This window comes from Stegodyphus dumicola, chromosome 2 (genome assembly GCF_044657685.1).
Source record: "Stegodyphus dumicola isolate Sdum_Otavi_A_Nest chromosome 2, ASM4465768v1".
NCBI classification, from domain to species: domain Eukaryota; kingdom Metazoa; phylum Arthropoda; class Arachnida; order Araneae; family Eresidae; genus Stegodyphus; species Stegodyphus dumicola.
The window spans coordinates 147,624,728-147,636,828 of record NC_140769.1 but is presented as its reverse complement, the minus strand read 5'-3'; the positions used below and the strand labels follow the sequence as shown (position 1 = coordinate 147,636,828).

Below are 12,101 nucleotides of genomic sequence, written 5' to 3'. Positions count from 1 at the left end.
AGAATACGTCGAAACTTTTTTTTTCCCCTCTCTGCCTGTATTGTCTTATCTTTATCTATTTACAGATGCATTGTGCAAAACTGTTTGGTAATTGAAATATTATTATAATAAGTCAGGACTTGTATGTCTTTTGACATTCTTTGGAAATATAACGTATCCTGAATAGGAACAGAGAGCTTACTAAAGCTATGTTCCAGTATGTGTGGAATAGACGACACAAGCAGGAAGGGTACACTGAACCCTTTATTCTCTATTACTTTACAGGTGCTTCCGTACTTCGGGATACAGAGACCAACCAATTGTGGTCTGAACGTAAAAATATAAAACTACTAACTAAAACTCTAACTAAAAGCTAACTTTGAATTAGTTTACAAATGCCTAACACTAAGACTGGCCTTTTAAAAGGTTACGTAAGTAGTACGCAAACGGCTGAAACTACTACAATACGTTTTAAATATCAAGAGGACTAAACCTCTGGCCTTAAAGGCAAGCAGTAACTGATTGAAAACTTGTAAGTGGCAAGGCGACTTGCTTCCTCTCTCTGTCTCTCTAACTCTGCGTAAAAAAAGCCACAACTTAAATACTTGGGCGTTAGCAAGTACAATTTCCATAAACAAGTTAACGCATTTAACTCTGGCCGGAAGTAGAAAATAAGAAAGATAGTAAAGTTTTAAAATAAAATAAACGTTAGTAAAACTTAAGATCTTTACAAGTTAAAGAAATATCAAAACTGCTGAAATTTTTGGCGACTTCCTGCTGCAGGTCTCGCAGGACCCCTCTTGAGGATCGCGACCCACAGTTTAAAAAACCTTGGTAGCCATTTAGCAGCGATTCTTAACTGGTGGTACGCAAAGAAACATAGTAAGTGCAAAAGTAGTTTTAACGATTAAATTCAAAAATCTTGTGAAAAAAAAGAACAATTGATAGAAATTTTCTGTGATGGAACTCTAACTGAAGATTTCAAAACTAAACACGCTTGTTAACTTATGGCCGAACCGAAAAAAAGATTGTAAAGACACTTCAAATAAAGCTATAAGTTATTTCTTCCGCCTTCCAACCGTGCCTTCGTGGTGTAATGGTCAGCACACTGAGCCGGTATTTCAGAGGTCCCTGGTTTGATCCCCGGCGAAGGCGATTGCTCATTTCTCATCTTGCCTGCTTCCAAGAATCCTAATGTCACTACAGAGCTATTAAATTTTTATTCCTTTTTTGCACAACCTATTTGTGTGAACGAGGATTTTCTTCCATGTTATATTGAAAAAAAAAAAAAAAAAATTACAGAACAAAATTAAAAGTGTGTCCTAATTTACTATTAAAGCTAAGTGAAATATGACCAGACATAAAGAAATTCATCTCTGTTAAACGGGCCCAAATTTCACATTAAATTTTAGAATTCAAGTATTGTAACTTAAATTTTGATATTTAAAATGGCAACCAATTTTTAATGTAATATTTTTTATATATGCATATTTAATACAAATAGCCAACAGGTTGTGGAAATGGCAAAATATATTTGTTTTTTTATATTTCTATTGAGAAATTGAAAAATAATCATTGTAAAATGTAGTAATTGAAATGAAATTTTAAAATGAAAAACTAGTAATGATTGTGAAATTGAAAAACTAGTAAGTTTTTTCAATTTTTGTTTACATGGTTCGCGTTAGTCAAAAGGTTGAGAACCGCTGGTCTAGAGTTGACATTTTTTAATTACCATGTAGTCAGTGATTTGTTTTTTGCGACGAACGTTGTTTTACTAGACGCTTGTCTATGTCTTGGGAGCCAGCTATACACGATTGAAGTGCCTTTCAGAATTTTGAAGTTCGTTCAGAGTTGGCATCGATTGCAAGAAAATGACATTCTAATTCGTGACAAAGTTGTAGTTCTGCATAGATTTTTCCTGCTGTGATATTTCAGAATCATTAGGTTATTTTTAAAGCAGGGGTGATGAAAAATAAGCAACGCCCTCGCTGGGAATCGAACCGCGGACCTCTGGAATACGCGCCAAGCTTGCCGACCACTACAATAAAGTCACGCTAAGAAGGCGGGAGAAATACCTTATATACTTCCCCTTTTAAAGGGCAACTGGGGTTTGTAGAGGACCCAATCGCCAAATCCCGGTGCTGAAGAATTATCATTCACCACCTTTTAGTTCGGGCGCCACTACAGACACATTAGGTAATTTTTGGAGGCAGGAGAAGTGAAAAAATGAGCAAGCCTTCGCCGGGAATCGAACTACGGACCTCTAGAATACGCGCCCAGCGTGCTGACCACTACACTGCGAAGGCATGCTAAGAAGGCGGGATAAATACCTTATAATATGAGCGCATACTTATGTTCCAATTTGAATGAAATTTATATATATCGCACCAAAAAGAACGGCGCAAATAAAAAATATCGCAACAAAAAAGACCGCACAAAAACAGGTTTGAGTGTATGTTAACGATGCATTTTTAACGATGGCTAGCAAAATGCTAAGGCCAGAAAAATCCCGGCAGAGATAACGATAGCATGAAACCTATTCGCGAGGCTGCCAAAAGCTCTAACTCTGAAGCAATCAAAACTCTCGACAATAGTCAAACAGTTAATTTGCATTCTGGTGAGCACTATGGAAAGTAAGTATAGTATAGTAAATGTTTTTAATAACAGTAATTGGTTAATTAACATTAAATTTACCTATAATATAGTTATAATCTTACATCTAAACATCATTTGAATAATTTTCGCTGCATAAATCTCGTTCACAAAACCTGGACGCCTGCAAAACGAAGAATTCGGCGTACAGGAAGAAACCCAACGTAATAAATTAGCAGATGGACATTGACGTCTTTTGTTTATTTGTGCTGATTATGGCGTTGGATTTATTAATTTATATGCAAAAAAAATTGTTTTGCAAAAGGCTGAGAAGCAGAAATACTTACAAATGAAATCGGCCGGGTTATAGTGGGGTTCGATGCACAAGCCGATATTGGAGAAGAAATCTACAACGTCCTTTTCTTGACCAAAGTATGCAACCTGTGAAAAAGAAACAACAGAATATATTTTTTTCCTCGTGAAAATTTAATTTATTTATACACATTAATTTTAACAAAATAATTTCATATACATATTAGTACTTGTCTTCTGTACTCACCGGTGCAGTGGTGCCAGATAGTGCGATTTTGCGACTTTTGACAAACTTGTGCTTACTTGTGTGTATTTGCGATTTTGCGAAATTTTTGCGACATCCATCATTTTCTTAAGTTACTTTTTGCGACTTCAAAGTTTTTTTAATCTATCGTAAAATGCTTTTATTTTAAAATAATTTATCAATTAAATATAATTTATATTAAAAAATAGTTTATTTAAAATAGAAGAATAAAAGTAAATAAAAGATAGAAATAGAAGATAGAATAGAATAAATAGAATATAATAGAATATAAATAATCTTAAATAGAAGTTGGCATCTGGCAATCCAGTTTACACGTGGGCTTTCCTTTAAAGCTGCACAGCCTGACTCCGGTATAATAAGAAGGGGGAAAGTGGAAAAAGTGAGAAAGAAAGAAAGAAAAAAAAAAAAAAAAAAAAAAAACTACTTTGGGACCCCCTCTCACCTTCCCCTCCCCCCGGTCTTCTGTATGTTTTGTTTTTAAATCAGTTCAGTTTAAGTCTTTTGTTTTTTAAGTCTAGTTCTATGGCGATAACGAATCGAACAAAAGAACTTGCAGCTTGGGTTCCCTAGACAGAGAAAGAAAGGAAACACATATTGGTTACCCAAACAGAGAAAGAAAGGAAACGCATATTGGGCACCCAAACAGAGAAAGAAAGGAAACGCATATTTGGTACTCAAACAGAGGAAGAAAGGAAACGCATATTGGGTACCCAAACAGAAAAAAAAAATTTAACATATTTTGGGCACCCAAACAGAAGAAAGAAATGAAATTAATTCTCCTGATTATAATATTGCTAAGAACTAAGCAATGGAAATGACTTAAAAATCAAAACAACGACATTTTTCTAAATAACAACACAAGTAAGTTTTAACCGTGAAAGAACAACGCTTTCATAAGTAATCAAAATCTGAAATACGCCCACCAGGCAGAACGGAAAACTCACTGAAAAACATTCCTCAATTAAAATGTTCACAATTAAGCAGAAAAAAAAAAAAAAAAAAAAAAATTAGCTGCCAACTTAAAAAATTTAATTCAAAAGAGCTAACAGTCTAAACGTGAGGAATCTCTTTAGAATGGATATACGCAAATTAATTTTAAAATGGAAACCTAAATTAAATGAGAATTAATTAGAAAAGAAATGCATATTTAAACAATTGAAAATGAGCAATGTGTTTTTAAAATGTTCGTTAAAGCTAAGATGCGTAATAAAAAATATTAAAAATCGAATAAAAGTCTGTAACTTACAGAACCAATAGACGGTAAATTTGTGATGACGTCAGAGGTTATATCACATGGACTTTATAAGAGATAGACTAACCCAGTGGGCGGGGCGCGCATCCCGACATGTCGGCAAGAAAGAGTAGGGACGATCTGGTTTACTTTAACACTGAAACCTATGGCGTTTGTATCACATAACTGTTTTTAATTATTAAATGTGATACGTTGTACAGCAGGGATGTCAAACTCATAGGTACACTTAAGCCAAACAAACAAGGTTTAACTTTAGGCGGGCCGCCAAAACAAAAAAATCAATATTCATAGAAACGTAGATTTATTTCGAATAATACAATAATAAACATATATATATATATTGTAAGGATCTTAAGTTTTACTAACGTTTATTTTATTTTAAATCTTTACTATCACTTCTTATTTTCTACTTCCGGCCAGAATTATAAGCGTTAAAGTATTTATGCAAAGTTTGTCTGGCGAACGCCAAGTATTTAAGTTGTGCCTTTTTGCCAAGCGAGAGAGAGGAAGCAGTGAGTCGAGCAGGCCGCTTACCTTAGAAGTTTTACGCTGTTACTGGTTGCCTTCCAGGCCAGAGGTTTTAATCCTCTTGATAATTTTTAAACGTATTGTAGTGTTCACAGTTCTCTGTACTACATACGGCTTCCTGTTAATATAAGGCCAATCTTCCACGTTTATTATTTTAAAGTTAAATTAGAGTTTAGTTTTATTTTTATACATTTACGTTTTGACCCCAAGTAGCGGGTCTGTGTATTTCCGAAGTACGGAAGTTATTGTAAATAGAGTTAGAGTCAGAGGTTATATCACATGGACTTTATAAGAGATAGACTAACCCAGTGGGCGGGGCGCGCATCCCGACATGTCGGCAAGAAAGAGTAGGGACGATCTGGTTTACTTTAACACTGAAACCTATGGCGTTTGTATCACATAACTGTTTTTAATTATTAAATGTGATATGTTGTACAGCAGGGATGTCAAACTCATAGGTACACTTAAGCCAAACAAACAAGGTTTAACTTTAGGCGGGCCGCCAAAACAAAAAAATCAATATTCAGAGAAACGTAGATTTATTTCGAATAATACAATAGTAAACATATATATATATATATATATATATATATATATATTGTAAGGATCTTAAGTTTTACTAACGTTTATTTTATTTTAAATCTTTACTATCACTTCTTATTTTCTACTTCCGGCGAGAGAGAGGAAGCAGTAAGTCGAGCAGGCCGCTTACCTTAGAAGTTTTACGCTGTTACTGGTTGCTTTCCAGGCCAGAGGTTTTAATCCTCTTGATAATTTTTAAACGTATTGTAGTGTTCACAGTTCTCTGTACTACATACGGCTTCCTGTTAATATAAGGCCAATCTTCCACGTTTATTATTTTAAAGTTAAATTAGAGTTTAGTTTTATTTTTATACATTTACGTTTTGACCCCAAGTAGCGAGTCTGTGTATTTCCGAAGTACGGAAGTTATTGTAAATAGAGTTAGAGTCAGAGGTTATATCACATGGACTTTATAAGAGATAGACTAACCCAGTGGGCGGGGAGCGCATCCCGACATGTCGGCAAGAAAGAGTAGGGACGATCTGGTTTACTTTAACACTGAAACCTATGGCGTTTGTATCACATAACTGTTTTTAATTATTAAATGTGATATGTTGTACAGCAGGGATGTCAAACTCATAGGTACACTTAAGCCAAACAAACAAGGTTTAACTTTAGGCGGGCCGCCAAAACAAAAAAATCAATATTCAGAGAAACGTGGATTTATTTCGAATAATACAATAGTAAACATATATATATATATATATATATATTGTAAGGATCTTAAGTTTTACTAACGTTTATTTTATTTTAAATCTTTACTATCACTTCTTATTTTCTACTTCCGGCGAGAGAGAGGAAGCAGTGAGTCGAGCAGGGCGCTTACCTTAGAAGTTTTACGCTGTTACTGGTTGCCTTCCAGGCCAGAGGTTTTAATCCTCTTGATAATTTTTAAACGTATTGTAGTGTTCACAGTTCTCTGTACTACATACGGCTTCCTGTTAATATAAGGCCAATCTTCCACGTTTATTATTTTAAAGTTAAATTAGAGTTTAGTTTTATTTTTATACATTTACGTTTTGACCCCAACTAGCGGGTCAGTGTATTTTCGAAGTACGGAAGTTATTGTAAATAGAGAAAAATAAAGGGTTTTGTATACCCTTCTTGTGTATCCTGTTTACTTCCCACAGTTTTGAACATAGCTTTAGTAAGCTCTCTGTTCCGAGTCAGGTCCGTGCATGTTCCCGAAGAAGGTAAGACGGAACATTGAACCTGATAATATATATTTATATAGAAAAGAACAAGAAAAAATTTAATGTTTACGTCCTGATACTTAACATCTCTTCTCTGCTATTATCTTTCCTATTTCGGGAGAAATTTTGTTTGCAGTGATAACTTTCAACGCTGACCCAAGGTGAGCATCATTAATACGGTTTCTAATAGGAGACTTATTACCTTTCATGACTGAAAATAACTGCTCGCACCAACATGGAAAACATGGAAAAATTTCATATGCGAATTTTCGAGTATTTTCAAACCTGGCTGGTAAATATTTGTGAAATTCAGGCACGCCCACTTCAATGAATTTTGCTTTCAAATTTGAGTTGCATTGAATCTCGATCACCTCCATTTGCATATGGCTGGGTACTGAGTCAATACTTATTGAGAAAATCGAAGAAAACAAAAAAAAAATTTGTCTTCGAGGGAACTAAAATCATTAAACTTCGTTCCAAATTCAGTTGTGAAATTTGCAATTTTTTCTGCGTATTTTTGATACGAACAAGTATCATCTAAACTTGATTTGTTCATGCTGCACGTCATCAAATATCAAAAAATCTTCATTTTCAAATCAATCAAATCAAATCTTCATTTTTAAAAAAAAATCAAATCTTCATTTTTAAGTTGTTTTTCCCAAAGAACTAGTTGACATTTGAATGCTTTAATTATGTCAAACATGTTCGTAATGATATGATCTTTTCCTTGTAACGATAAATTTAAATCGGTCAAGTGTTTGGTTATATCAACCAAGAAAGATAAATCTTGTATCCATATTGGATCGTAAAACAAACTTACGTCTTGATTTTTCGTTTTTAAAAACTGATATATTTCTTCTTTCAAATCCCAGAATTGTTTGAGAGTCTTGGAGCAAGATAACCAACGTACCTCGGTATAGTAGGACCAACCCGAATATTCACTATCTAACTCACTTAAGAAAGAAGTGAATTGACGCTGATTTAAACCTCGAGATCTTATAAAATTTATAACTTTTTTTATATATGACAAAACATTCTCCATATTTATTACTTTTCGTGCATAGAACTTCTTGATGTATAATACAATGCATATGATGAATGTTTGAACTGTGAATTTCACTAAGTTGTTTTCTTAGTAATGCTACGAAGCCCTTGTTTTTCCCGGTCATTGATGAAGCGCCATCTGTAGCTACAGAATTTAATTTTGCCAAAGGTAGATTGTATTTCTGCAGAAGTCCAAAAACACAAGTAAATATATCTTCTCCAGTGGTAATACCAGGCATCGGTATTAGTTCCAGTAATTCCTCAAAAATGTTAAAATTCTTGTCACAAGAACGAAGAAACACTGCTAATTGAGCTTTGCCACTAATATCCGTGCTCTCGTCACAGGCAATGGAGAAACTTTCGAAACTAGATGATTTTGCTTTGATCTGATCACTTAAATTCGCGGCTAAATCAGTAACTCTTTCCGCAACTGTATTTCGAGACAATGAAATTGATTGAAAAGCTATCACATTTCCAGGACAAACAATTTCTCCAGCTTTCATTAGGCATTCCTTGATGAAATCAACGTCAGTAAAAGGCTTCGAATGTTTAGCTATCAACTCGGATAAGACGTAGCTTGCATGTACCGCCGCTTCATTTTCTTGCAATACTTTACTAAACATGGACTGTTGCTTTTTCACTCCTAACTTGAGCTCTTTCAACTTTTCTTCTCTCATTAATCCTTCGTATTTGTTCTATCTCGATTTGCGTTGTTCGTAATGACGTTTAATATTATATAACTTTGGTACATTAATAGTATTATTACATATCAAGCAGATTATTTTATCTTTTATTTCACAGCAAAAATATTCTAATTCCCATTTTACTTGGAATATTCTATGTTCGTCAGCGATTTTTCGTTTAATTTTACTACCACTTGGTTTTGATATAGACATACTGAATACAAAGGACTGGAATAAACACGGTTAACGTTAAAATGTTAACAAAAATTTATTCTTTCCACAAGAGATAAATCAAAATGCTCAAATATTTCTTCAAAAATATTCTAACAATATCACAAAATGTCAAATGTTTAGCAAAAATCAATTCAAAACAGAGAAACTAATTCTATCTCACAGCGAAATCGCTACAAATCAATCACAGCATCAAGTAAACAAACAGTTCACTAGAACTACAGCTACTACTGAGATGAGTTGTTTGTTCTCGGCTTTTATAAGCTTTATAATTAATTTCTCGAATATACTGAAACATCTATAAATATCTGGATTTTTGTGGATGGAAACAGCAATTACGAGATATTTATTTATTAAGTATTAAATGCACGCGCTGTTCTATTTTTATTCCAACGCAGCTGTCTTTTCAAAAATCGTCTGCGTTGCTAAGGCAACATGAAGCAAATCTAATTACAATTCTAAATAAAAAAAAACTAAATAAATAAATAACTATGAAATCCGTAACAATATAAATTAAGTAATAATTAATAATAAAGCAAAGTGCATGGACATGCATGCACCAATATCGTACAAAACTATGATTGGAAAACTGATACCATGAGTTCGGCCACATTCGGCTATCGGGGGATGCATACAAGTTCTGAGTGCACGTGTCACCCAAAAGCCGAAGGTAGCTGAACGCAAGCTAATCACACGCATTTGTAATTTAAGTAGTGTGTGTGTCAGCTCGCTGTGAGTAATCTAACAACACTGAATAAATTATCGTTAATTACTTAGCAGTAAACATTTCATTTTTTTCTTCGTCGATATGTTATTTTATTATTATATATTATTATTTGCCGATACATTGGCCGGGCCGCAAAAATATTTGTTGTGGGCTGTGAGTTTGACATCCTTTCTGTACAGTGATGAGATTATGAAAGCCACATTTTTTCCAAATAGGATTTAATCCATCTCATTAAAGCAGTTTTTACTGCATTTCGCGCATTTTTTTCACGTACAAAATGTACACGTGTAATTCTCGTACAAACATCTTTACTTTGGTAAAACGGTAAAAACTCTAAGCACAAAATTTATGAACTTAATTTTGCGTACAAATAACGTAAAATTAAATAGATTTTACGTGTGATAGTACGTGATGCTTTGAAATAAATAAGGTAAAATTAAACAAGATCTGATAATTTTTTTTTTTTTAATTTAATGACCATTTTGAGACAGTGATTTTCAAAACTATAATAACATTACAAAACAATCACTTATTTGATTATATCATCATTAACTTATTAACATTAAATTGGAATATTTATTTTAGTAATTTATAAAATTCGGAGCATAAAATTTTCTGAGTGTAATGAAGAGGAAAAAAAAAAAAGGTAAAATAAAATCTAGAAGCACTCAGATTTTATATTACGCCCAAAAGGAACCTTTTTTTAATGTTTTGTGTGTTACCTATATTTTCTGAATATCCTGTTCTTCGCCCGTAAACCACATGCATTTGAAAACAGCATATCTTTAGAATTTCCGCACTGGAGATAAAACTGTTATTTTCCGTACAGTGCTCGCTCTGAACTCGTTGAGTTTGTTAATCAAAAATTCGTTAAAGTTTTACAAAATAGGAAACAGATTAAAATAAATTCGAAATTCGGCCGTCCAGATGCCCATATTCGGGTGGAGGATTACATTATTCAAAACTGGATGGCTCAAGATACTGTCGTTTTTGTCACAGTGCGAGAAATATACATGTATTCATGCGGATTCTTCATTATTTAATTTCTTTAAATATAATACAGGGCAATAATATTTGGTAACAACAATTTGCAAGGAAACACGGACATTTATAGTAAAACAGCGCAAAATGCCGCTTCGAAACTAACAGCCTTTTTAGGCTACCGCCCCTTTGGGCTAATTAACAGTAAATAAAAAAAAATCTTATGCAGAACTAAAAATAAATTAAAAAAAATAATCACTATAAAATACAAGCAAAATTAATTATTACGGTTAAATACAATTGTAATATTAGAATTAAATGTATAAAAATGTTTAAGGAGTCAAAAGTGTTTATCACTATGGTGTATTATGAAATACAGTTGAAATAAAATTCCTTTATAGAAATTGTGCTATAATACTCATCTATAATTTTAAAAAAGCAGCACAATTTAGAATTTTAAACAAATCTTAAAAATTCGTTTTTAAATATTTTAGTATTTTTTACTTATTTACACCAATAAAAAGCATAAAAATTGCAAGAGAAATTTGCTTGTTTTAAATTTTCAATTGGTTCAGATTTAAAATATTATTTCTAAAAGTAGTTACAAACTTCCTTACAGCATAGGAAAAAGCTAAAAAAATATCCAGCCCTGAAAGCATGCAATAGCTTTATAAAGAACGTTAATTATGCTTGATAAATATGCTAAATTTTTAAAAATCAATCTCAAATTCAAAAATAAAAATATGTAGAAATTCTAATTTGTGAAATGAGGCGCTACAACCAGCTTTTTCTTGATAATTATTCACGCTGCAATAGGCAACCACTGTTAAATTTCTGCAAGTCGTCCCTACTCCTCCGGATGTGATCAAGGTGACAGCCGGGAACGCCTCAGACGAGGGAGAAAACCCGTTTTGGTTAGTCTATTTCTTATAAGGTCCATGTTATGTGAGCCTGCGTAACTATGACGTCACAAAAATCACGTGATCTCTGACGTCATTTTCGATTTTTTGCGACCTTTTTTGGTCTCCTTTTGGTACTTTAGTTGAAAATTTTCTGGCAGCACTGCACCGGTGTCCGCCGAAAACATCGCCGCAAAAATACATGCGGACGAAAATGTCGCGGAGAAAACAACGTAAGGTGAAAACGTCGGGGTACAAAACATCGTGGGAGAAAATAAAGCAAAGAGAAAACGTCGCAGTTATAAAACATCGTGGCACAAAACATCGTCATCGAAAATAAAACGCTTCAAAAACTTTGCTGTTTATAAACACCGTCGACCGACCGTTTTATCGTGGTAAAAAATAAAGTACCTACAAATGCATCGCATGACGATAACATCGCAGACATGCGTTTTAATAATTGTAAATGGAAGAGTAAGCAGTTCAATCGAGGATATGTGAACATTAAATAAGATACTAGAATATAATACAGATAAGGGTATATAACAATTTTTTTAATATAAAAGAGATTTTCTAAGTTTTATGATTTGGACATTATTAATTAGTGTTGCTCATGAAAATTTCCTCAAATAGGTTAAATAAAATGAACATTTTGTCAATAGGATTATCTGCAGACAGAATTTCGAGAATTTTGGCTGAATTTTTTTGGAAAATACTAGCTAGGAAGAAGCCTTTGAACATATCGTATATTTCCTTAACTAATTTGAATATATTTTGCATTCCTTAACTAATTTGAATATATTTTTATTTGAATATATTTTATTTGAATATAG

General features: G+C 33.2%; 1 protein-coding gene across 2 annotated transcripts in view; it reads right to left on the bottom strand.

Annotated features, from left to right (window-relative positions):
- Positions 1–12,101, bottom strand: part of LOC118193940 (uncharacterized) — a 173,229-nt gene that overhangs the window by 57,718 nt on the left and 103,410 nt on the right. For both annotated transcript variants that reach the window (XM_085811226.1, XM_085811227.1), the window contains one exon: positions 2,919–3,012. In XM_085811226.1, coding sequence (XP_085667352.1) covers positions 2,919–3,012 — 94 coding nt within the window. The remainder of the gene's footprint in view (positions 1–2,918; positions 3,013–12,101) is intronic.